At 44.6% G+C, this 26,868-nt stretch overlaps 1 protein-coding gene across 32 annotated transcripts in view; it reads left to right on the top strand.

Moving 5' to 3' along the window:
- ABLIM1 (actin binding LIM protein 1) overlaps positions 1-26,868 on the top strand; it is a 302,559-nt gene that overhangs the window by 224,694 nt on the left and 50,997 nt on the right. For all 32 annotated transcript variants that reach the window (XM_045439048.1, XM_045439036.1, XM_045439054.1 and 29 more), the window contains exon 7: positions 24,898-24,985. In XM_045439048.1, coding sequence (XP_045295004.1) covers positions 24,898-24,985 — 88 coding nt within the window. The remainder of the gene's footprint in view (positions 1-24,897; positions 24,986-26,868) is intronic.

The raw sequence follows: 26,868 nt of genomic DNA, 5'->3' as shown, positions 1-26,868 counted from the left end.
TATACTGAGAAAAACACCACAGCTAGAAATTTGGGGGGAAGTGACTGGGAAAAAGCCTAAAAGTTTTTAAAGTATCAGCATTTCTTCTGTATTTTTCACATCTCCAAGTGCTTCCAATTGTCTGGTTTTCCTCAACACTGGTCTGGACACCCGTCCTTATGAGTTGGGTTGGCCCCAGGAAGTTCCGCTGCTGAAGTAGAAAGCCAACATCAGAAGCCTTTGCTGACCTAGAGATGTCATTCTCTAAGCGCATTCTCGGCTGGTAAAACTGTGGTCTCTCCACAGAGTTGACGCCCAGACGTTTCCACATCTGTGGTGTGAGTCTCCAGCTGGCACCCGGGGAGCCTGTGCTGGCGTGTCAGGTGCGGGTCCCTCATTGTCTGATGGCTCAACTTCCCGGCATGGGACAAGTCCTGATGACAGCTCTAGGAGCTCAGAGTCCGCAGCCTTGTTAGGCTGGTCCATCAACGCTTTCCTTGGCACATAACCAGGTTTCACCCAGGTTTGGGCCAACCCAGCTGGTTCCCATTTCCCTCAGTGGGAGGCATGATAAGCAGGAAGGTGGTGCCACATGCAATTCGTGGATGGGACAAAACTCCAGAGGCCCTCCAGCACTGGGATAGGACCGCTGAGTGCTCAGCTATGGCATGGGTGGCATCTGTGGGTGAACCCCAATGGGTCATCCAGCTTCTCTATCCATCCCAAAGAAAACAGCCACTTCCTGGCCCTTTAACCATCCCTGAGCAAGGCGGGGGCGGGGGGGGGGGGGATGGGGAGGGGGGACTTTGACTTTTAGCACAGCTTCTCAAATGGCTTAATGGCCTTGGATACGCTCCCTAGTAAATGTCTTGTGATTTGCAATTTAACTTACTGGGCGATGAGAGTATTAGGAAGCAGTTTCTGACTGGTTAATTGTTGGCTCATGCCACGCCCAGACCAGAGCCATGTTTGCTTCACATTGTCCCATGTGTTTGGTGACACTCCACGGTGGCCTTTCTGAAGGGGGGACGGATGGCTTTAGCTCGAATTACTCCCAGCCCAGCGCCCTATCCATGTGGTGTGTTAATAAGTGAACTGTGAAGGGTTCAGAGCAAGTTTGGGGGCTGGCATCATCGTTGAATATGGGGAGATTTCTGTGAAATCTTGAAAATTCCAAGGGTTTTGTAATGCTGTAGACTGTGGGTCGTGGTGAGCAGGAGAAACCCATAGCACACATTGTGCTCTCCCTTTAAGGCCTGCGCATTTTTTTAAATTTGTTTTTTTTAACATTTATTTATTTTTGAGACAGAGAGAGACAGAGCATGAACGGGGGAGGGTCAGAGAGAGAGGGAGACACAGAATCTGAAGCAGGCTCCAGGCTCTGAGCCATCAGCACAGAGCCCGACGCGGGGCTTGAACTCCTGAACCGCGAGATCATGACCGGAGCCGAAGTCGGCCGCTTAACTGACTGAGCCACCCAGGCGCCCCAAGGCCTGCGCGTTTAGAGATGCCCTGTGTTTGCTTCCCAGAGCTGCCGCAACAGAGCGCCATAAACCTGGTGGCTTAAAACAACAGAAACTTTGGGGCGCCTGGGTGGCTCAGTCGGTTAAGCGTCTGACTTCTGCTCGGGTCATGAACTAGCGGTTTGTGGGTCAAGCCCCGCGTCGGGCTCTGTGCTGACAGCTCGGAGCCTGGAGCCTGCTTCAGATTCTGTGTCTCCCTCTCTCTCTGCCCCTCCCCTGCTCACACTCTGTCTCTCTCTTCCTCAAAAATAACTAAACATGAAAAAAAAATTAAACAGAACAACCAGAAACCTTATTACCTCACAGTTCCGGGAGCCAGACAGCTGAGATTAAGGTGTAGGCAGGTGTTGGTTCCTTCTGGAAGCTCTGATGGGAAACCGATCCCCAGCTCTCTCCTAGCCCCTGATGGCCTCCAACGATCCCGGGCGTTCCTTGGCTTGCGGACACATCGTTCCAGTCTTTGGCCTTCCTCTCTGCATCTCTGCATCTGTCTCCCCTTCTCTTGCCACTGGATTTAGGGCCCACCTGAATCCAGGATGACGTCGTCTCAAGATCCTTCCCTTAATGACATCTGCAAAGTCCCTTATCCCAAGCAAGATTACCTTCTGAAGTTCCAGGTAGACGTATTTTGTGAGGACCACAATTCTACCCGCTGCATGCTGTCTATCTGAAGACGGGTTCTTCCCCCCTCAGGCTCTTCCTCCCGTTTGCCAGGAAAAGGGCAAAAGCCTTATTCTCATCCTCGTAAGCAGCCCTGGGAGTCCAGGGGATGGCATCTGCTGTCAGTCATTTACAAATCTCAACCCGGTTGCAAAACACCACCAGGCAGAACTGCAAGGCTTCTAGGAATTTTCTTACAGAGTTTAGCAAAATGAGAAGCTAATGAGAAAAAGGGTTTGCATGCCTGCTAGTTTAACTGAAAAGGAAGCAGAAGGAAACTGTCTTTTGTAATCCCCAGGGGTTCTTAGTTCCGTGGGTGCCAGCCTTTCCCTGGAATTCACCAGCACTAACTGTTGGGTTCTGAAGTCTGAATCCAGCGTGGGGCCTGGATAACCAATCCCCTCGTTTGTGCATACATTTTATGTGTGTAACTTCTCAGGAGAAAGTTATATTAATGAGGAAATAAAAGCCCGTGCCTGGGTGTGTGGTGTGTGATCTGCTTTTGAGAGTTTGAAGAAACAGCTGTTACTCGGGTGGCCCAAGGCAGTTGGATACAAAAACGTTTTCGTTTTTTTTTTTTTTTTTTTTTTTTTTTTTTTTTAATTTTTTTTTTTTTTTTTCTCAACGTTCATTCATCTTTGGGACAGAGAGAGACAGAGCACGAACGGGGGAGGGGCAGAGAGAGAGGGAGACACAGAATCGGAAACAGGCTCCAGGCTCCGAGCCATCAGCCCAGAGCCCGACGCGGGGCTCGAACTCACGGACCGCGAGATCGTGACCTGGCTGAAGCCGGACGCTTAACCGACTGCGCCACCCAGGCGCCCCACGTTTTCGTTTTTAACAGCGAGGAATGCCTTCGCACCTCAGGCTGGGCGGCGGCACCTTTGGTCACAAGTGACAGAAACTCCCTCTCAGGGCAGCTGAATTAGTGTCCTGGGGCTGCCATAAGAAAGTACTGCAAAGCAGGTGGCTCTAAAGCAGCAGAAGTGTATTCTTTTCACCATTCCGGGGGCCGGAGGTCTGAAATCAAGGTTTTGGTAGGGCCAGGCTGTCAGAGGCCTCCCGGGGAGGATCCCTCTTGCTTTCTCCAACTTCTGATAGCCCCAGGCGTTGGTTGGCTTCTGGCAACATAGCTCCGGTCTCTGCCTTCTTGTCACTTGGCATCCTCTGCTCGTCGAGCTCTCCTCCCTCCTCTTATGAGGACATCAGTCATATTGGATCAGGGCCTCCTCTAGAACATCCTCTTCTTAACTGATTACATCTGCAACAACCCACTTTCCAAATAAGGTCCCGTCCTGAGGTATTGGGGGTTAGAATTTCAAAATTATCTTTCCAGGAAACACAGTTCAACCCGTAACATCAGTTAGAGCAGAAAGGGACTGACATCACCAAGCTGTGGGGGACAGAAAGGACCAAAGCCGGGGCCTGAGGCGCCATGGGCGTGCCCTCAGCTTTGCCAGCTTGTGTCTGAGTGTGCATTCGTGCCCCCTGCGTGGAAAGGGCAAGGCTGCAGCAGCTCAGAGCTGTGCTACTTCTGTGGTGGTGGCACCTCTCTCCCCTGCTCCCATCGGGAAGCCCTGGGGAAGATGCCACTGCAGTGTGGTCACCTGTCCAGCCCTGACCATTCATCATGGCCGGAGGCCGTCATGGAGAAAATGGCAGCTCCTGTGTTGGGAGCTGGGGGAGGAATGAGGCTCCCCCTCAAAAAGCAGGGTAGCCTTGACGTGACCACGGGGGGATTGTGAGCTTGGTGTAGCTGTAGTCACGTGTTACTTTATAATGACCCTTGTCTTGCTGTTAATGTGATCTTGTGCATGGATTTGTTCTTTTTCATCCCCTGTGCATTAACCTAGACTAACCCACTTTCGGGTTCTGGGAGATGTCCTCAGATTTATTATTAGATTTTTAATTTCTCTAAAAGGTCAGTTCATTTGCATTCAAGCAGAAAGCACACCGAGACTAGTAATTTCATCTTTAATCCCTAAGGACTCGACGGTGTGAGGTACCCACAACAGGTACTTCGTGTCTCTTTAGTTGTTAAACTTCTCAGTAGGATCACACTGGTGCAGCAACCATTTTTTTTTTAATTTTTTTTTTCAACGTTTATTTATTTTTGGGACAGAGAGAGACAGAGCATGAACAGGGGAGGGGCAGAGAGAGAGGGAGACACAGAATCGGAAACAGGCTCCAGGCTCTGAGCCATCAGCCCAGAGCCCGACGCGGGGCTCGAACTCACGGACCGGACCGCAAGATCGTGACCTGGCTGAAGTCGGACGCTTAACCGCCTGCGCCACCCAGGCGCCCCGCAGCAACCATTTTAAACTCTGCTAAATGGCCTGTGGGAAGAAAAGGTACTGTTCCGTTTCAACTGTTAAATTTAATTCAGAGGAATGACTGCATAAATTATCAAAACAGCTCGTAATTCAGAAAGCTGATTTCACTTTTTAATTATGTTTGCCTCTAGCTGATATTGGAAAATAACTTTTATTCCTAGTCTCCTGTGATCAGCGTAGAGAAAGCCACCTGAGATAAACAGTCGGTAGGCAATCCCAGAAACGTCCATACAGCCTGAAGGCCAGACATAGCAACTTCTTGGGTACCATCATTTGAGGGATGGCATCATTTGAAAACTTTTCAGGCTTGTGATGACGTTTTCAGGAGTTTAAATTTAAATTTAAAACATGACCCCAACGTGACCATCCCCGTAACTAAGTAGACTCCACCAGGACACTAATCCTTACTGTCTCTTTGGTGAGGGATATATTTCTTGGTACCATCAAGTTCATCACTTCGCAGGGAAAAACCGGTCGCTCATACCTACGAGCTCTGGACTAGGCAGGAATTGCTAAGAACTGTTCAGTGGTTTTCTCATTCCTGTTTAATGAAGGTCACCCTTTGCTCTCGCCAGCCACCGGAATTAGTGAAGGGCTTTCAATTCACCTTGACTGTAAGCACACAGGTGCCACAGGCTGGGCTGGACTTTTACTATTGGTCCTTTACTGTAGGTTGGGGGGGGAGGGGGTAAATTGAAGTGTGTTGACCTGATGAAATTGCTGTGAGGTGGTATAAACCAGCTCAGGATAAATTGAGCGTGAAACCATTACTGTCAGATGTTGCCTGCCAGTGGGCTGTGTGTGTGTGTGTGTGTGTGTGTGTGTGTGTGTGAGAGAGAGAGAGAGAGAGAGAGAGAGAGAGAGAGTTGCTTTTGCTTGACTTAAGAAGCAGTAGAAAACAGGCTATTACTGAAATAAAGCCAATTTCTTCTTGTTCTCAGGCATTATATTGTCTGGTAGTGACATTGGAAACGCAGTGTCCTCCTAAGATAGCTGCTTTTCTGCAATAAAGAACCAGTATTCTTCTGTCTTCTCTTTCTATCCCTTCTTTAATTTTCTGTTTTGTAAATCATCCCGTTTATCAGTTAAAGGTACAAGGGGTAAGAAATGAACTTTCAGGTGATCGTTGTCCATGGAAATTCCATAGAAAAGTAACTTTAGGTGAAGAAATGTCTGGCTTTCTGGGTCCACTTTTGTTGGTTGTGGAAACAGAGGGTGAATGGGATAGCAATGTAGCAGGATTCCCACACAGAGAGTCAATGACACGGAGGCTTTTTAATTTCCAGGAAGCAACTTTATTCGTGCCGGCACTGCTCAGTGGGGTTCGTACCCGAAGAACTGAGCACCGAACGTCACGTGGCCTAGTTTTTTATACATTTTCTATTTCTTTGTCTCCCATATATGGTAACACACACAAACATGTACTCTGATTAAGCAGTCTCAGTTTACAAGGTCACGGGGGATATTGTCACGTAGGCACATAGCCAGGTTACCTTGAAGTTTTCTCTCCCTTTTTTTCCTCTCCTTAGGGAGGGGACCCCACCACAGTACGCGTGATATTTTCTTTTTCTTTTTACAGGTGATATTTTCTTGACTACCACACAAGTGATAGGAAAAAAACTTGCAGTGTTTTGGTACATACAGAATGAAAGGGAGAGTCTGCTTCTCTTTCTAATCTCCGTGTAAAGGTCTACTTTCCACGAAGCCTGCTCTGACCTCTTGAGTCGTAATGAGCCACTGTCCCCTCTCCTTGATCCACCGGCAGAGTCCTCCATTCAGTGAATGCTTATTGAGCACTTCTTGTTTGCACAAGTTAGGGGGGCAAAGGCGAATTAGGCTCCTGCCTAAAGGCTTTTGGCCTCTTGCGGACAGGCCTCTGGCCCGAGAGGAGGTAGCGTGACATAAGGTATTCAGCATGGGTGCGCTGCGTTGGGTTGCAGTGCATTTTCTTTCCTCAGCTCGCTAACACTGGCCCTCTTTACGCACAAGAGAAAACGGCCTTTTGTCCGCACTCCCGCCTCTAATAGCCTGATCGCTTTTGATGTAAGCATTGCCCGCCTCCCTGCCATGTTTATCTGAGTCATCTCGGGCTCATCACGGCCGGCCTGCAGCAAGGAAGTGGGACAGCTGTACTGTCCTAATTGGACAGAAGGCAACTGACTTGTCTTGGATGAGGATCGCCTGAGCTGGCTTTTCTGCTCCAGAAAGACACTGAGAGAGCATCTGTCCACCTAGGATAGTGTGTCGCTAAAAAGTGATGCCGCCGTGGTCAAGTTTGAGAGAGTGGCAGAGGGAGACCTGCTTGGTCCGATATGAAAGGGAGGCCGTTAAATTTTGTGATGTTCCGGGCAGTGGGAGGGGAATATTGGAGACTCCAGACGGTGGTTTTTCCGCTGCGAGTTGTGAGTATTTTGTGCAGGTGACCTAGTTGTTGCTTACTGGAAGAATGAGAATTACTCTTTTCCAGGAAGGGCAGGAGGAGAAAATTTACAGGAGCTAGGATTATTCTAGAAAGAGGTGAGGAGGTCTAAAAAGAGTTTTTAAAAGGAAAACAGCTTAGAATAGAACAAAATCCTAATGTGGCTTCGCCAGAATAACCCGCTCTCAAAAATTTACTCTGCGATTACTCTTTAGTGCTGTAGTTTTTCCCCACACTATACTTAGATGACATATTTTTGGTCTACTAGTTTGATGTATAATGCGTTCTTTAAACAAGAACTTAACATTTCATACTTGTACTATGCTAGCTGATTGCATAATTGAAGTTATAATATGCAATTATAAAAGACACAGTCACTGCCTAACACATAAATATCTACAAGCTCAAGGCCATTTGAGTGGAATAAATAACTGCCATCAGAGTATAGAGGAGGGAGGGATCATGTCCAGGTGAGACCGATGAGAAAAAGTCCCTAGAGAAGGCGGCATTCGAAGCAAGCTTGGAACACTGGTATTCTATCATATAAAATAGACTGTTTTTACGAAAAATACCTAATAGGTGCTCAACATCTATTGGACTCTGGAAACACAAAATTAAACATGGCGATGTTCTTGCTTTTTTTTGGAACATTTTATTTTTTTTTAAATTTTTTTTTTTTCAACGTTTATTTATTTTTGGGACAGAGAGAGACAGAGCATGAACGGGGGAGGGGCAGAGAGAGAGGGAGACACAGAATCGGAAACAGGCTCCAGGCTCTGAGCCATCAGCCCAGAGCCCGACGCGGGGCTCGAACCCACGGACCACGAGATCGTGACCTGGCTGAAGTCGGACGCTTAACCGACTACGCCACCCAGGCGCCCCATGGAACATTTTATTTTTTTAAGTAATCTCTACACCCAACATGGGGCTCAGACTCACGACCCCGAGATCAAGAGTCGTGCTCTACCGACTGAGCCAGCCAGGCACCCTACAGTGTCCTTGCTTTTGAGAAGTTAAAGTCTAGTAGGAAAACCTGTTACTTAACCAGCAGTTACGGTATAATTTATTGTATTAGATAAATGTGTGTCTACTTCATAGTAATGTATTAAAAAGTATATATTTGGAACAAGAAAAAATGCAAATAGAAGGGAGTGCCTAAGTTGAGGGAGCTGGGGAAGGCTCATTCTAACCTGTAAGTGTTCAACCTCGGCACACCTAGGAATCACTTGGGGAGGTTTTTTTTTTAGTATTTTTCTTTAAATTTTTTAATCCTTATTTATTTTTCAAAGAGAGAGAGAGAAAGGGAGCACAAGCAGGGGAAGGACAGAGAGAGAGGGAGACACAGAATCTGAAGCAGGCTCCAGGCTCTGAGCTGGCAGCACAGAGCCTGATGCAGGGCTCGAACCCATGAACCGTGAGATCATGACCTGAGCCAAAGTCAGACACTCAACCAACTGAGCCATCCAGGCACCCCAGGAAGCTTTTTGAAAAAAATTTTTTAATGTTTATTTATTTTTTGAGAGAGAGAAAGACCAAGTGTAAGCAGGGGAGGGGCAGGGAGAGAGGGAGACACAGAATCCAAAGCAGGCTCCAGGCTCTGAGCTGTCAGTACAGAGCCCCACGTGGGGCTTGAACCCATGAACTGTAAGATCATGACCTGAGATGAAGTCAGATGGTTAACTGAGCCATCCAGTCACCCCTTGGGGAGCTTTTTTTTTTTTTAATATTTTTTAATGTTTTATTTTATATTTGAGAGAGAGAGCATGAGCAGGGGAGGGGCAGAGAGAGACGAAGACAGAATCTGAAGTAGGCCCCGATGCGGGGCTCAAACCTATGAGCAGTGAAATCGTGTCCTGAGCCGAAGATGGACGTTCACCTGACTGAGCCACCCAGGTGCCCCTTTTTAAAAATGTTTTTTAAATATTTTATTTTATATTCGAGAGAGCATGAGCAGGGGAGGGACAGAGGGACAGGGACAGAATCTGACCCCCTGGGGAGCTTTTTAAAGGTGCTGATGCCGAAGCCTTTCCCCAGACCTACCCCATCTGTCTCCAGGGCTCCCTGTAACTTTTGACAGCTGGACAGGTAGCTGAGACCAGATTGCAGAGGGTGTTGAATGCCAGAGTTAGGATGTTTAACCTTGACAGTAGGCAATGGACAATGTTAAAGACTTCTTATCTAGAGTTAAGAATTGTGTATTGTGATCCATGGGATGTTTAATAAAAGTTAACCTGGTGTTTAAATGTCCCTAGCTCAGTAAAAGGCCTCTGAGTCTATGTCGATTAGCAGTGAGGAGAGAGGACTGACCCAAGCGGCACACCTGAGCGGCGGGGCTTTTCCCGTCTGTCTGTCTGTCTGTCTGTCATCAGAGGCGCTGGCCGGCTCTGACTTTTACATTTGGTAGACTTTGCTAAGGAGCACTTAGAGAGCTGCACCGAAGAACTCAGGCTGGTCTGCTGCCCTGTGGCCAAAATTCAGGCTTACATCAGCTCTGGCTGTGCAGTCTGATACTTAGAGTGTTACAGAGCTGTGTGGACTACACAGAGTGGAACCCTGAGTGCACAAAATCACTGGGTGATGTATATGGCTCCGGCTGTCATCTGGGTCCCGGCATCCAGCCACGGCACGGTCACTGGTTCCTCCTGGAAGGTCCCTTGTCACCTGACCACAACTGGTTGAGGTGTGGTGGGTACTTTTGGGAGGGAACCTGGCTGCACAGCACTCACCACTTATCCTGGCTCCACTCCCTGAGGCCTGCCCTTCCAGAGGAATCCAGAGGACTCAGCACAGGGAAGGCACGCAGCCGGCATGTAGAGTCTGCAACGTAGACCTGCGTGTCTGTTTCTTTGCGGGATGCAGAAATGCCGTAGTGGTCATCCAGAGGTATGAGCCTTGCCTTCAGTGGGCTCTGGTTTGTGGTATTTCCAAACCCGGGGGTCCTGAATTCTTTCATATGCCTCCCCTCTTAGAATTTACTTCTCACCCTGTTTTTTCTTCCTCCTGGCAATTAGAACTGGCACCCAGTGATGGGGTGAGGGGTAGAAGCACCCCTACTGTTCCCAGCGAAATGACAGAGCCTGGGCTCTGTAGATTCGGGGCTGGAAGGCGGAGTTGTTTATTAAAGGGGGTGAAGTCCAGCCACAACGGGATAAGAAATCAGACAAGGATGTTTTTCAAAGCAAGCTGTGTTTTTCTGACTGCTCCAGTATTGGTTTCCACCCTGAAGGCTCCTCTAACCCTGGGGAGGAAAAAATATTTTTAGTCTGATAGTGTGCTTTCGGCAGCCCAAGAGCTGAACCATCTGCACAGGAGTTGATAACTCAGAGCAATGGTTTTAGTGGAAATAACATGTAAGGGATCACCCAGGACTCCAAATTGAGGCACGGGCCACGTACAACGCTCTGTGTCTTACCCAACTTCTACAAAGTACTTTAAGAATTGTTTTAGAATAGAAATACTGAGGAAGGAAAAAGAGAGGGGTGGGATGGGACATCCGTTGTAATTCCTGGAGAAAGAAATGACAGAACCGGAATGTATTTTATTTTATTTATTTATTTATTTTTTAACGTTTATTTATTTTTGAGACAGAGAGAGAGCATGAATGGGGGAGGGTCAGAGAGAGGGAGACACAGAATCTGAAACAGGCTCCAGGCTCTGAGCTGTCAGCACAGAGCCTGACGCGGGACTCGAACTCACGGACCGCGAGATCATGACCTGAGCCGAAGTCGGCCGCTTAACCGACTGAGCCACCCAGACGCCCCCGGAATGTATTTTAGAGAAAGCAACTTGGCTAAGAAAAGCAGTTGACAAACTGGAATCTTGCTGAGTTGGGATAACACATTTGCTGTGCGCTATATAACAAACTTAAAAATTTTAATTAATAATAATAATAATAATAATAATAAACCTCCTGCCTTCTGTATGTTTCCTACGGGTCATAAAGTCATTACCAAGACATTAAATAAAGGGTACCAGTCCTGTAATCTGATACTGCCATACTTCTTCCCACCCACCTTCCATGCATTTAATTGTGCCATTTGGCCACCAGGACATGTATATTGATCACTGATTCCCGTGGAGCAGCTCTCATGAAAGAGACCCTTTGGATTGCTATTATTGTACATTCCTGACTCCAACATGCTCTGGTGTTGGAAAGGAGACCAGGAATGAGATCATGAGTAATAAGGAACCTTAAGTGTTTGCCCTTGCGCAAGACACAAAAAATTATCCAGTTGGGAGTAGGCTTCAGGAGTGTTGAGCTTGAAGGCAAATATTTATCTTCTGGTGTTAAGAAAGGAAAGGATGTAAAACCTCTGACCTTGACTGTAGGGTGGTGTCTGAGTTTGGAAAGTGAATCGTATTGAGCCAGAAGCATGATGCATTTTTCACTGTTCCTTCCCAGGAACTATGCTAATAGTTTTTACCACATGCAGAGCAGCACCTGACTTGCTATCCTACTACATATTTCCAGTAACATTCCATTGGATTCCAAGAGTCTCTCCCTCTGGGGTTCAGCTTCCTGAAGAGACCCCTTTAAAATTCCCTTCAAGGTATAGTGTTTGGAAAGAAAATGGCCCAGAGTCATCCGGTGTTTTGGAACCTTGTCCATCCCTTCCCTGTGTCATATTGCTCAAAGTGAATTTATGTATAATTAACATTTCTTTACCTACCCAGCAGTCTTGCAAGCTGGGTAGAACCAACCTCTGACACCTTTTTTAACACTCTAGAACATACAAATCTTTTCAGAAAGTACACAGGATTGAGGGACATGAGCATTTGGGTCCCAGTGTATCCATTCATTCTGAAAGCTCAACGTAACAGATTTCTCAGACATCCACCTCTTTAATCATTCCTGACATTGCACACATAGAAACTGAGGCAGCCTAATAATATGTCTAAAACAGGCCAATTGACTCGCTCCTACCGAGTCTATAGGAACCAAGATCCCTTTCTTGTCAATGATCTCAAATTATCATCCGCAAGTGAGTTGCTATTTATGTGAAGGATAGACTTACGAAGTTCCACTGGATTTTACCTGGGTGGTTAGCTTCTGGACGCCTTCATGGTAATTTGTGAAAAGGAGGGAGGATAGAAGCTTCTTATTTTTCAGCTGTCCAAGCTACCAAAGTAATTTTCAGTGTTTCTGACGCTTGAAATATAGCAGGATGTGTGTGTGTGGGGGGGGGGGGGGGGGGGGGGAGGGGCGAGGAGGGAAGAGTTGACTTAATAAAACAAACAAACAAACAAAACCAAAAAAAAACATAGATTTGAACACTAGCTCTGTCACTTGAAAACTTTTCTGAGCCCATAATTAGGCATAAAAGTGATACCCTCCAAAGCACTGGGTGAATTAAATGGGAACATGCTTTCTAAATGTTCTGCTATAGAACAGATGTAAAGGGTATTATTAACAGTAAAAATAATGGATAAGAAATATTTAAACTCATGAGAGGAAAACTTAGATCTTTTAGTAGCCACTGAAGTCCCCAACCTTCCAAACTCAATTTCTGCTTACTCTTTCCACTGTGCCTTGGCCCTAACTAGAAGCCACTCTTGAGGCTTTAAGGTAAAGCCTTCTGCAAAACGATCCAGGCAACACCAGCCACTGTCTGCTGATTTTGAGTCAGTTTAGGATTGAAATATAAGCATTATTTGCATTCCATCCACATGTCCCCATCAGTTGAAAGGATACAGCAGACAGAAGAACAAGGATGAAAGGATTGAAAATGGCTCAGTGGCACTCTGGAGGGCCTGCAATAATGGCGACCTGAGGGGATTAAGCTACAGAGCTTCAGAGCTTCGACTGAGAGGCCATTTTATGTAAAAAAAAAAAAAAAAGATCATTCACTTCACAGAGGTTAGAAAAACACTTTGGGAATCCATTTGGCAAAGAGCTCTTAATTTGATTCTTCTTATTTAATTCCTTCAAATTCCTCTCAGATTAAAAAATGTAATAAAAGGAAAACCACTCTGGACAACTGTTTGGCAGTGGCTGCTGAAGTTCAGCATAAACATGCCCGGTGACCTTGCCATATGCCGTCTGCTCCTACGTATAAGCACAACTGGGGCTCGTATATAATTCAGCGAAAGACGTGGGCAGGAATTTTCACAGCAACAGTGTTTAAAACAGCCAACGCTTTCAAACCACCCAAATGTCCATCAGGAGTGGAATGGGTAAATAAATGTAGCATGTTTACATAAGGGAGTACTATGCAATCATGAGATGTCGTGAGGTACAACTACATACAGCATCATGGATAATTCTCGCAGCAAATCAAGTAAAAGAAGCCAGACGTATTTGCTTCCATTTATGTAAACTGCAAAACCAGGTAAAACTAGCATATGGAGTTAGAAGTCAGCACAGTGAATAGGAGTCATGGGACCAGGAGAGGGCATGAGGGGGGCTTCTGCGTGCAGATGACGTTCTCTTTCTTGCTTTGGATGCATTTATGAAAATTCACTCAAATGTACACAATTTGTGCGTTTGTCTTAGTGCATGTTATACCTCAACAAAGAAGTCTACCGAAATGAAAAAATAAAGGCATTCCTCCTTCCTACTCCAAAGAAGAGGTGGGAAAGTATATTCAAGACTTCCTACCTACCTTGTAAGGGAGAACAATCTGATATGATATATAAAATGGCATTTTTGATAGGTAAGAAAAAGCATAGACTAGATTGCACCAACTGCTGACAAAGCACCTGGTCGGGGAATACCAAATTCAGCTAACACCCAAGGAAATTCAACACCAGATCCTCAGGTCACTGGTTACCCTCTAAACTATGCTGTATTTCTTAATAACTTACCAGAAGAGAATAAGGAGATGATGTTTTCCATGCTGTTTAATCAGTTCCATGCTATTTAATCAGTTTCAAGGAAGTTTGGCACCTGGGAGACATGACCTTGCTATTATTGAATCTGAAAACGACAGGCAGGCTGGAACTACCAGGCCTGCTTTGTAAGGGTTTAGGGTCACACTGTCCAGTACCGTGAAGATCGCCTATGTCAGGAAATAACATTTAGGATAGTTGGCCTTAAAGGCCTTGGTATTATTTACAGTGCTTTTTTTTAAGTTTTTTTTTTTAATATATTTGGGGGGGGGGGCGGGTAGAGAGAGTGGAGAGAGAGAAACCCAAACAGGTTCCACGCTGTCAGCACAGAGCCCGACACAGGGCTCGATCTCATGAACCGTGAGATCCTGACCTGAGCTGAAATCAAGAGTCAGTTGCTTAACCAACTGAGCCACTTAGGTGCCCCCATTTATGGTGTTTTTTTTAAAATAACATTTGAGTGGGTGATGGGCATTGAGGAGGGCACTTGTTGGGATGAGCCCTGGATGTTGTATAGATACCAATTTGACAATAAATTATATGTATTTTTTTAAAAAGTGAAAAAAGAAAGAAATAAAAAATAAATAGATAACACTTGATCACACTGTTGATGGCTGGGAGCAGGAGGGACAGTGGAAGTAGAGTTTTTGTTAAGAACTTAAGTTATCTGGTCTTTCTTTAGCATTAGCAAATTGTAAAATGCGAAGGCCTTAATTTTGTATGATGCGCTATTATTTGTATTCTTAGAGAAAGGAAAAGAAGTTGAAAGATGATCCTAAGAGCCAGGGTGGACCTCAGCGGGGGCCTCCCTTGTAACCTGAACAACCGAGGGCTAGGAAAGCTGCAGGACCTGGGGGTTCTACACAGCTTGGAGTTGGACAGACCTGAATTCAGATGACAGATCTATCCCTTGCTAACCAAGTAACCTCGGACAATTTCTTGGTCTTGCTAATGTTTGATTTCCTCACCTGTTAAACTGGGTGTAGCACCGACCTCACAGTGCTGCAGGGAAGGTCAGAAGGGATATGGCTTATGGGGTGCTCAGCACAGTGTCTGGAAACAAGTAAATAATGAAATTATTTCCATCACTTCTCTTTGGGCGGCTGTAATGGTGCGGGGAATAGTAGGCTCATCAACGTAGAGGTTTTCTGATAAGGGTTTCTGATACTAACTCGCCAGACGTTGCGAGAGCACTTGCTGTGCGGAAAGCAAGAGTGATCCGAGAGTTATGGAGATAGCGGTGGGACCGATGTCTTCAAAGGCATGCATAATCCAACATGAAAGAAAAAGAAAAATCTCAACTGCGTCGACTGGTACCAGGGACTCGGTGATCAACATACCTTTGGTTATTTCATTTTCGTAATAATCCTACCTGGCCGCTTTTCTAATGCCGGTTTGTACACATAAAGAAATGATTCCAGAGCAGAACCCAAGGCCACAGTGTTTGCAAGACCAGCAGGCAGACCTCCGGGTTCTCTTGATGCCAAAGCCCATCTCTTTCCCTTCCGTGTTGCACAGTGGGTTGGGGCAGACAGTCCAGCCATAATAACTAGTGGCAAAATTAAATACGTCTGAGAGTGGAAGCACAGAGCCGTGGGAACGTCAGGGAGAGGTGAGGTTCAAATGTAGACACTCCCCTTGATTAGTTTCAGATTTGCGTTTTGTCGTCAACGTAGTTATTTGCTCTGCCTTCGGTTTGGCAAAATAGCCAAGATAGATGTTATGTTAGTAAGGTGTCTCTTACCACTCATCTTAACCATCTTTTTGCATCATACAGGAATCACTTTTCTAGTTGCCTAAGATTTCTGAAAAAGAAACAACGCAGGTGTTGTGATGGTATTGATCCAAGAGAGTCGAATTTGTATCCTAAGATCTGGGATATTTCCCAGTTCTGACACTTAGCCGTGTGACCTTGGTGTAGCACATCATCTGTCCCCTGAGCCTGTTTAACCAGCATAAAACAAAAAGAATGATGTCGTCTATTTCAAAGGGTCAGAAAAGAATCCAATTAGATATTGTGTGTGAAAGCACGCAGCCAAAGAGCCAACCCGGGAGAGTCCCAGGAGCTACGCTAAGGTGAATCACCCAGGTTTTCATTTCTACTTCTCATGTGGTTCTGGGGAAATTACTTCATCTGTCTGTAGTCTGCTTTCTCTTCTTATACGAGAAGAATGGTACTTCTTCTGAAGACAGAGAAATAATAATTAGATTAGTGAACTACTTTTTTGTAAGCCCTTTGTAAACATTCAGATCTTCAGATAATTGCTAACAATGCAATATTATATATGCATATCTAGCTTTCTATATATAAAGGCACATTTGATTCTGGAGAAAGAATCCATTCCTTTCAACAACTCTCCAAAAGAATCTGAACTCCCCACCCCCACCCCAAAAGGAACGAAGGCATGTGTCATTGCAGACAGTGAGTAGAACAATTCCTCCTATCTTCCCAGTCAGGTCCCTTGCCCCCCACCCCACTGTTCCCACTGTTCACTGTTTTCCTTCTTCCCTTCCCTTCCCTTCCCTTCCCTTCCCTTCCTTTCTTTCTTTCTATTGGCATGTCTCTTTATCAAGGAATAGTTTACATACCATAAAATTCACTCATTGTAAGTGTGTGGTCTGATTATTTTTATTATACGTATACAGTTGTGTAGCTATCACTATAATGCAATATTAGGACTTCAGTCACCCCATCTCGACTGCTCATCTGCCGTCCATCCTACTCCCGTCCTACCCCAATCCCATTTCCAGGAACCACTCACCTACTTTATATTGCTTTCATCTTGCCGTTCCTAGAAACTTCACATAAATGGAACCATACAATCCACAGTCCTTTGGGTCTGGCTCCTTTCATGTCACATAATGTCATTGAGGTTCATCTGTTTGTTGCATAGATCGATAGTTTGTTCCTTTCAATAAGAACAATAGCTTTGCAGTATTCCATTACTCCACATTTTGTTTGTTCACCAGCTGAGAGCCATTTGGATTGTTTCCAATTTGGGGTTATTAGGAATAACCCTGCTATGAACTTTCGCATAGAAGCCTTTGTGTGGACATATGTTATCATTTCTCTTAGTTTAAAACCTAGTAGTATGCTGAGTCACAAGGTATATTTATGTTCAACCTTTTGAGAAACTTCCAGAAGTTTCCAAACTAGCTGTACCATTTTACATTCTCATCAGCAGTGGATGAGTGTATCACTTTCCCCACATCCTCCTCAGCACTTGGTATGGTCAGTCTTTTTAATTATAGCCATTGTAACCAGTGTGTATGTGCTTATTCAGCATGCACATATCTCCTTTTGTGAAGTGTTTATTTAAATCTTTGCCCATTTTTTTCAATTGAGTTGCTTGGCCACTTATTTTGCATTGTCATCGTTCTTTGTATATTCTAGATACCAGTCTTTTTTTTAGAAATGCGATTTGCAGCGAGGTCTTCCAATCTGTGACTCAGAGGTATCACGATACCTTTTGAAGAGAAAAAGATTTTAATCTTGATGACATTCAGCTTATCAATCTTTTTCTTTTATGAATTATGTTTTTGTAGACTAAGAAATACTAAACCAAGGTCACAAAATTCTTCTTTGATGTTTTTGTCTAGAAGCATTATAGTTTTAGCTTGTATATTTAGGTCTGTGATTCATTTTAAGTTAATTTTTTGTTTATGGTGTGAGGTAGGGTTTGCTTGAATATACAGATCTAATTGTCCCCTCATCATTTTTTGGAAAGACTACGCCTTCCCCATCAAATTGCCTTGGCATTTTACTTAAAATTAATTAACCATGAATGTGGCAATTTATTTTGGAATTCTCTCTTCTATTCCGTTGACCTATAAGTCTATCCCAATACCAGTCCGTGCTATCTTGATAACTTCTAGCTTTATAGTAACTTTTGAAATCACATAGTTTAAGTCTTCTGACTTTATCCTATTCTTTTAAATTTTTTTTTTTTTTTTTTTTTTTTTTACTTTCTTGGGTCCTCTGCATTGCCACATAAATCATAGGTCAGCTTTTCAGTCTCTACAAATAATCCAGCTTGGATTTTATAGAGATTGCACTGAACCTATAGGTCAATTTAAAGAGACTGGTTATGTCTCGTGGGAATGCACACATTTACAGATAACATGTATCTAACACTGTTAAATTGTAAAGACTGCTTTAAAGTTTTTGCACTTGATTCCCTGGAAGGAGATGAGAAAGCACTAACCATCTGCAAAAATCCAATATGCATTTACACTGAGATGTTGCCACTTTTTTCATTCTTTACCCCTCATTAAAAGAAGGGAGTTGGTGTTCTGTCTTTTATATTTTGAGCAGCTGGTCATAGGGAACCAGATCATTGGGAGGAGGTGGTGTATTTGTCTCCGCTCTGTTTTGTGCATCTTCACTGGAGTAGATGAGCTGTGACCCCTCCCTCTGACACAGCACACGTGTTTGGAGCAAACACTCCAGGTTGCAGCCACAGTTGGGTGGCTAAGGCCGTCCGGCTGCAGGATGTTCTCATCTGTGCAGGTTGGCTTTGCACAGACTTGTGTAGAACCCTCCGGGCTTTGGGAAAGCTGCCTGGGCAAACTGATTTGTTCACCTTTGCCCAGCATACAAAACTTGGGCCAGGGCACACCCTCATTATCCTGCCTGTTCGGGGTGCTGCATTATGGGAGACACCCTCCTGGAACAGGTGAGTGTTCAACTTGGAGATCAAGCCAGTCCAGTCACATTGGAAACCTCTCCTATTTCAAGAGAAAAAACCAGCAGACTTAAAGACGGCTGAGTCAGCCCCCACACTGCCCTTCTGCAGGAGTAAAACAGGGAACTTGCGTGCTTCTGCCTCTCCCTCCCCACCCATGCACCTGCCATGTAAGCAACAAATCCTTGTTGCACCTTTGGTTTCTTCATCTACCATCAGGTTTAGGGTTTGGGGACCACCCAGACTGGTGTTTCCTCAGTTCTTGATGATTTGTATACCCATTTCATTGCTTATAAAACAAAAAAAAAGAAGCTGATTTCTTAAATCCCCCACCTTAAAGCCATTGAACCCATTTTTGAAAGAATCTTGAGTGTTTCTTATGCACAGTACCATTAGAAAACTCCTGATCTAGGCCAGCATACTTACCTCGCGTGTTTATATGTCCTTCATCTAAAGTCACTGTCCATCAGAGCTGTATTTGCAAGAGTCTTGGGGACAGAAAAGCAATTTGTTTATTCCTTTGGGTATTCTAAGCAAATCATCTGTAAGTCAAGTTAGATCTTGAAGAAAAAACGGCAACCTAGACCTTGATAGTTTAACTTCCCCATTCAATTATCTTTCAGTACTACACCATTGGTTTTTCTCAGGGGTCTTTATAAGAAACTAGCTGAATGTTTCCAACCATCGGCAAAATTAGCATGGAAGATGATTTTCCATTCCAGAGCCGGGGTCCTCCATAAGAATTTTCTTGGTGCTTTTAGAGGGGAGGCCTGGACACAAAGCCGAGCTCTACTTTTTGGAAGCACCAGGGACTTTGAGTGTTGGACATTGTCCACTTTGAGCGTTAGTTTCTTTGCTTACCAGTATAAGACAATAAAATAGCACCTACATCATGGGAGTGTAGTGAGACTGGTCACTTAAAGTCCTTGATGCAATGCCTTGCAGAGAGTAAGACCCTATGGCAGTTCAGCCTACAATGACTGTTCGTTTATTTAGAATAGGAAACCTCACCTCTCTAGTCACGATTGTATGTGGCCATTTTTTTTCACACAGTGAGACTTTTGTGGCTCATTTTCCCTTTTGTCTTCATCTAGTGAGAAACTCAGATCACAGTAGGTTTGTCTGAGTGTGGAGCCTTGATATTTTCTTTTCCCCTAAGGTTTTTGTCCAGTTGTTCACAGATCATGACCTTCTCTGGTAAGAATCTGCAAGTCCTTTTTGGAAGAAGGTAGGGCATAAGTTATAAATGGCTGAAGGTTGACTTCAAGAGCCATCATTCACATCGCCTAGGCTCGTGTCGGGAGTAGGGCACTCTGAGGGAAAGAGGGTAAAGAAAAACTAAAAAGGACAGTTGGTCATCCAGGAGCTAAGCAGATTATCAGGCAAGCAGATTATCTGTCCAAGGATGGGTTCTGTAATTAACAGTTCTCTTTCGCCACTCCCAGAGGGCTGTTACAGTCAGCACAGGGCGTAGGGCATCCAGAAATCCTCCTGGGTATAAGGCACTATGGAGTCATTGCTTAAACTCCATTCCCTACCATCAAGAATTTCCTCTCTCTACCCAAATTGCTTTTCTGTTAACACTGTTGTGTGAGCTCGTAGAGCTATGGGGTTTCACACAGAATCACAGAATTTTATGGCTGCATGGGGCTTGCAATTGTTTAGTTCAGCCCTTCGCTTTTTACAGATGAGGGGCCTGGGGCTTGGAGAGGGTAGGTAGTGGCATCATTGAGGTCTTATGGGTAACACATTAAAGAATGACACCCATTCTCTTGATTCCAAACATGGTAACCCTTTCCCAGGGGACCCCCTCATCCACAAGGAGTTCAGAACTATCTGCTCTGCTAGACGATGGATTTTATCAAAAGCGTGGTGCCTTCAATTAAATCCTGCCTTACAGTAGATAGTATTACTCCAGATGGTATTCTAGTCTGTATGCTAAAGTTCCTACTCCAATTTAGAGATTAACCAAATAGTAATAATTACCACAGAAGTCTGACATAATCAGCGCTATGAAAGGCAAGCAGTTTTTTGCACTTTGAATGTGCAGGCAGGTGCTTTATAAAACTCAGCTACATAAGCAAGTTGTCTATTTTCCAGAGAGTTTAACGCCAGCCAGAATGTAGATGCTTAACATGTGCACTTTGAATATGTGAAAAAGAAGAAAATAGGTTATAAGTTTTTTTACACAGCAGGATACAGAGACGGGCGGAGAACAGTGATTGCAGAGCCCTGGTGAGCCCCACGGCACATCTGGTCCCACAGGCTCAGGCACAGCTAGAGTTGCAGGGTGTGGGCTTGGGGCCAGGTACCTGGTTAACTGTCACTTAGGAAGTCACCTGTCATAACAAAGCCCACACTGTGCTGTAAAACTTGATGATCCATAGCCGCCTCTCCACAATGAAACGTACGTTTACTATCTGTTCTAACGTAGGCACTATACACTCTTCCATTTTACTCATGATCCGAAATACTTTTCCTTCTTCTACAAACGACTGCAGTGTAAACGATTTTGATTCAACTGTGTCCGTTTGGGGAGTTAGTTTGCATATGAGCCCGCGTCTTTGTTCAGCTCTGATCCTTTTCCTGGCCCTGTGCGCAGGGCTTGACGGTGAACCGTCATGGTGCCGGTATGAGAAGAAATGAAAGAGAAGAGGTGGCTCACACATGCAAAGCAGAGGCTCCCTTGGCCTTGAGCCCCTGGCCCCGTGGCCCCCTAGGATGCACTGCCACAAAAACAGACTTTTAAATGGCTGTGAAATGGCCCTTGAGTCTGGCCGACCGCATTACTTGACATGTTCAGCATTGGGAGACGAAGCAGGTACATGAGTCAAGGCCAATGTCCCTGGCATTACGATAGTATTGTTTCTTAGCAGTGCTTTCTGCCAATAATTCATAGACCACAGCCTGGCACATGGGGCCTTGGCATATCTTCCATCCACCTTGTGTGACAGCTCAGGTGGCACCATTACTCTTCTGTGCTTGTCCTTGGGCAAGAACGGGCACCGAGAAGGCCTTTTACCAGCATCCCAAACTGCACTAAGAAGCCTTTTTGTGAATGGCCCTGAGACCACCTCTGTGCTGAGGATTACTGCTGTTGTTCCTATGATTTATGATGATAGTGTGCCACACCATTTTCAAAATACTACATCATCGCTCATCCTCACAACGTCACTCCGAGGTAGTTCTAGCAGTGTGGTGCTGTATGGTTAGAGAGGCTGCAACCTTCACAAGACCCCACAGTGCCAAAACTGGATTTGAATCCAGTCCCACCTACCCCAGCGTCTCCACACTTTCAACTAGTGGTTTATGCGTCTACATTATAGGCATTCCTTTTCTGCATGATTTTTCCCCTTGGTAACGTTAGTTTTGAACTCTTTCCATGTAAGTTTATTTCATTCTTTTAATGGCTACGTAGGATTGAATGTTTTGTCTGACTACTTTCTGATTTAGGTTGCTTTCTGTTTCTTTGTTCTTTCCTGTTGTAAATAATATTGAAGACCGTCGATACAAACACCTTTAAGCACAGGTATGAGAATTTCTGTAGGATGGCTTCCTAGAAATGGAATTGTGTGTCAGAGAGTTTGTGCATATTAAATGTTAATAAATATTGCCAGAGTTTCCTTCCAAAAAGAATTTGGCTCACCGACAGTGTGTGAGAAGCCTATTTCCTGACATTAGTCTTTTTGTCATTGCCAGTTTGGTGAAGAAAAATATTTTTTTTTCTAAATTGTGTTTCCCTGATTCCTGGTGGAGCTGAGCTAATTTTTATTTGAGGGGTCATCTACATGTCTTCTGGAAATTGCCTTTTGCCCTTATTGCCACTTATTTTTATTAGAGACACTCTTTATATATTAAGGGTAATAATCTTGTATCTGAAATGTGTGCCAAGTATTTTTTTCCCTGTTACTTCTCTTTTAACTTTATGTCTAGACATTTTTCTGTGTGTATGCTGTCATTATTTGTGTTTATTGTGTTTCTGGATTTTGCCTTGTTCAGGAAGGCATTCCTACCCCAAGTTTCCTAAATTATCTCTTATATATCCTTCTAATATTTCTACATTTTTGTTTCTGTTTAGCTCTGTAACTCTCTAGAATTCTTTTTTGGATAAGTTATGAGTCAGGAATCTAGATTTACCTTTCTTGACATGGAGAGTCCATTGTTCTCACCATTAATGGAATAATCCATTCTGTAACTCATTTGAAATGCCACCATAATCATAGACTAAATTCTCTTGTGTATAGCTGTGCAATGGGTTCCTCTGACTTGTCTGTTTCACCAATTTATTTTCTCTTCCTGTACCAACATTGAAGCACTTTAATTATTTGCGCCTTTAGAATACTTTTCATGGGCCACCTGGGTGGCTCCGTCAGTTAAGCGTCCGACTTTAGCTCAGTTTCAACTCACGGTCTATGAGTTTGCGCCCAGCGTTGGGCTCTGTGCTGACAGCTCAGAGCCCGGAGCCTACCTCAGATTCTGTGTCTCCCTCTCTCTCTGCCCGGCCCCCTCTCAAAAATAAACAAACATTAAAAAAAAATTTTTTTAAGAATAACTTTTTATGTCAGGAAGGGAAAATCTTCATTGATGCTCTGTCTTTCAAAAAAATGTCTGTATATTTGTGTATTTTTTTCCATATGAACTTATAGAATCAGCTTGTCTATAGACAAAACCCCTGTGAGCATTTTAGTTGGGAATGCATTGCAATAATAGATTTATTTTAGATAACTTTAGATAAATTGACATCTTTAAATATTTGGTTTTCTCATCCAGAAATATTGCATGTTTTTTAGCCTTTTATGCCCATCAACTAGGTTCTACCATTTTCTTTATATCAGTCTCACGTTGAAGGCTTTGTTTGTTGTGATTTAGAAACGGAGTCCCATTTTCCCATTATGCTGACCGAATTTGTATTGCTAGTCAGTAGGAAACCTATTGGGTTTTCTGTGTTAATTTTTAATCTAGCTATTGGAACTCTTTCATTAGTAATCTTTATACGTCTCTTATCACGTTGGCTAGGACTAGACCAAGGTAGAAAACCTTTGGTGAAAGTGTAAGTCATTGTCTTGGTGTTATCTTTGTTGAGAATGCACCTAATGTTGCACCACTAAATAGGATAGATACACCATATCAGTTTGGAGAACTTTCTTCCCACTCCCAGCTTACTGAGCAGTGTGCTTTTCACTGGAGACCACCCAAGATTCCTGTCAAGGTGCCTTCTTTCACTGTGTGACATTTCCTATGCTTCCTTCATCCCCTGAGGGAAAAATAAATAAGTAAGTAACTGTGAACCAAAACAAGAATGCCTCTTCTAGAATTTTCTGACTGGGCACCATTGGCCAGATTTCATTCCTGGCTTCTATTTTGAAATAACTTCCTTTTTTTTTTCCACTTGATTGTCTTAAGCAACCAACCAGCATCTCACGCTCTGGTTGCTAAGTGGCTTTTGCAGTTTCTACTGGAGGGTGTGAGAAAGGAATCACTACCTGACCTCTGGTTTCCTGTTGAGATTTCATGCAGGCGTAGGGTGCAGCTACTTCTGACTCTGTGCTCTCAGCCCTGCCTTGCATGTGGCCCATTAAAAGAAGTGTTGCACGGTTGGTTGAGAAAATGATTTCATCGCAGAGTACCTTTGGTAATTTTTGGGTGGTAAGGATGTTTTGCTAAGTGATAAAAAAAGATTTCATTTTGTCAGATTGCATTTGGAGCGTGACTCTAATGTGACTTGGCACCTGTCTGGAGGATTGTCCCTGTGTCCAGTGACATTTTGCTTTGGGGAAGTCAACACCTGCTGTGCTGGCATCTGTCATATTTAGGAATGTGAAATGCTCATGAATAATGCAGGGCCAACCTCAGTAAAGTGCCTTCTTCAGAAACCGCTTAATGTACGACTTTGATAAAAGATCGTTATAAGCAACACAGAAGAGACTTTGGGGTCCTTCTGGGGTAAAAGTTGTGGATGATGCCTCTTACCATGGTTTTTCTCCTCTTGATGCAAGCTAGATTTTATTATTTTTAGGCAGTGTAGCTAAGGAAGCAAAAAACCTGCTAAATATGAGAATCCTGTCTTTTTATTGCTTTAAGACAAACCAATATTAGTCTTCGCATCCATTTGGGTGTTGTTTTGTGGGGGTAGGGTTTTTTGGAGATGGAGTGGGCTTATCACAGGCACGTGGCGAGTCACTGGCAACCATCCATGGGTACCCAGGCCAGGGGACAAACGGGCTCCAGAAACCCCGAGAAGCAAAGCTGCCCCATCATCCAGGCACAAGTAGCTGGTCTGTGAGCCCCTTCCTGTTCTAATGGGGCGGCCTCAGCTTCCAGGGCTGTTGACGTAGGAGGCGTTGGTCAACTGGGCACTTACTTTTCCCGCCTCAGCTGTTTCTTTTTTTCCTCCAAATCCCCGAGTCCAGAAAAGAGGCTGAGAGCTGTGACAGGGTGTAAACTAAGAGCCCCTACCTCTTCTCTTGCAGGCAGGTGACAAACATTACCACCCCAGCTGTGCACGATGCAGCAGGTGCAATCAGATGTTCACAGAAGGAGAGGAAATGTATCTTCAAGGTAAGATGGGCTCCCCACCGGAGGCAAGAAAACCTTGCTTTGTCTGCTCGTTTTCAGAGAAGGAGGCCTTTCATTAGCGGCAAGGCTCCCCAGATCCAAAATGAACGTGGCCAAAAGTTACCTCAGCAATTAGTATTCATCAGCCAAGCAGTGGGCATGCTGGCAGTGAGCCCCTGAGTCTGTTGAACAAAGGAATGTGATGCTTCTGGAATGAACAAATAAGCCTTGATGTTTGGTGCCGTGGAGGTGAGTCAAGGATGAAAAGCAGCAACACCTCCTTCCAGCCCTCCCCCCAGGAATAGGCTTGGGAAAAAAAGGCAAAAAGAAAGCATTTCTAGATGCTACTTGGTCTTTGCTTCTTTCGCGGCCCTGCGAGAAGGATTTTATTTTTTTTTGCAAGCTCCAGGCGGCTCTTTCTTAACCGACTGAGCCACCCAGGCGCCCCTTGCAGGCGGCTCTTTCTTATGCACGCTTTCAGGAAGAAGAAAACCCTAATATTTGGTGAATTGCATCACAGAAGTATTTCATCCCATTGAGATAGCATAGCTCTCATCCTGAAAGAAAGAGAGACGGCAAAAGAAGGCGAGAGAACACACCCAGAGTCCCTGAAAGAGAAATGGAGAAATTTCTGGTGGCGAAGAAATATGTATTACCGGAGGGCCATTAGATGTTTTTTTTTAATCGAAAATCGTTTTGAGAAACATTGCCAGTGTTCAACCATGACTAGTTTTTATCTCCCCTAAAATGCTGAAACTTCTCAGAGAGAAGCTTAGGGAAGGATTCTCTTCCCGTCAAACGGCACCGTCTGCACAAACATTTTTCTATTTTTAGCTGGAAAAAGAGCCATTAAATAGACAAGGGCTTATCAGTAAAATTAGCAAGAACCATGAGAGCTGGTACTCATTCGGTTTGGTAATTACTGGGTCTCATCTGCCTTCACATTCATTTCTTTGTTTCTCTGCACGTAACATTATGTGTAGTTTTAATGAATGGTTTGCTTTGCTCTCTGTCTTGTTCTTATACAACTAAGAAAAGTCTACAGAAAAGATTCTTGAGTATTAAAGCAAAGCCTTAGCTACTGTCCTCTAAAAAGGGCTCATGGTAGGAGAACTGGACAACCCAAACACCCCTTCGTTTTAATGATCACTCTGGAGAATCTTGATTTAAGACGCCACTCAATTTTAAAGGGCCCGATGAAGGCAAGTGACAAGCTCTCAAATCCGTGGTCTCATGTGGACTTTAGATGACACATTTCCCCGGGGGCAGGCTGTGACTCTGTGTAGCAATAGGCAGGTGTCGCTTTGCATTTTCAGCATGGAGCAGATTTATTCTCCATTTGGTGTCCAGGCTTTGTTTTAGATTTCAGTGTGTCGATCGCAGCCCGCAAAAACAAAGACACCGAGTGCGTGTCAACCCCGTGTCCGCGAGACCCTGAGACTGAAAGGCTCTGGGCACAGCTCTGCACGTGCACATGGTTCTGGAACCTGAATAGGGAGTGGGTTCAAGCTGTGCACAAATACAGCACGTTCGTGCTACAAATAAACAACTACCCGTCCAGATGGGCTGTGTTCAGAGCTCCAGCGGTCGTCCTGAACATCTTCTGGAGCTGGGCTTTGGCGCTCTTTGCCTGCCCTCTCGACACATCCTTGGCGAATGAGTAGTTCGTCTTCCTCAGTATCTCATACTCTCCCTGAGTCACATTCCTTGTGGGTCTGACCCCTGGAGAACAATGTGACGCTGTGTGCAAACCCAGTGTTCTGGCCAACAACTCCCGCTTGGTAGAACCTTCACAGCGAATGCTGTCCATGAGCCCACCCCTGCCCCTTAGCTCTCCACACTGGGCGGCTTTCCTGCGCTTTGTGGCCAGCCTCCGAGTAAAGGTC

Source organism: Leopardus geoffroyi, chromosome D2, assembly GCF_018350155.1.
Source record: "Leopardus geoffroyi isolate Oge1 chromosome D2, O.geoffroyi_Oge1_pat1.0, whole genome shotgun sequence".
In the NCBI taxonomy this organism is placed as follows: domain Eukaryota; kingdom Metazoa; phylum Chordata; class Mammalia; order Carnivora; family Felidae; genus Leopardus; species Leopardus geoffroyi.
Note: the sequence above shows the minus strand (reverse complement) of the source record. Positions and strands in the feature narration are given on the sequence as shown.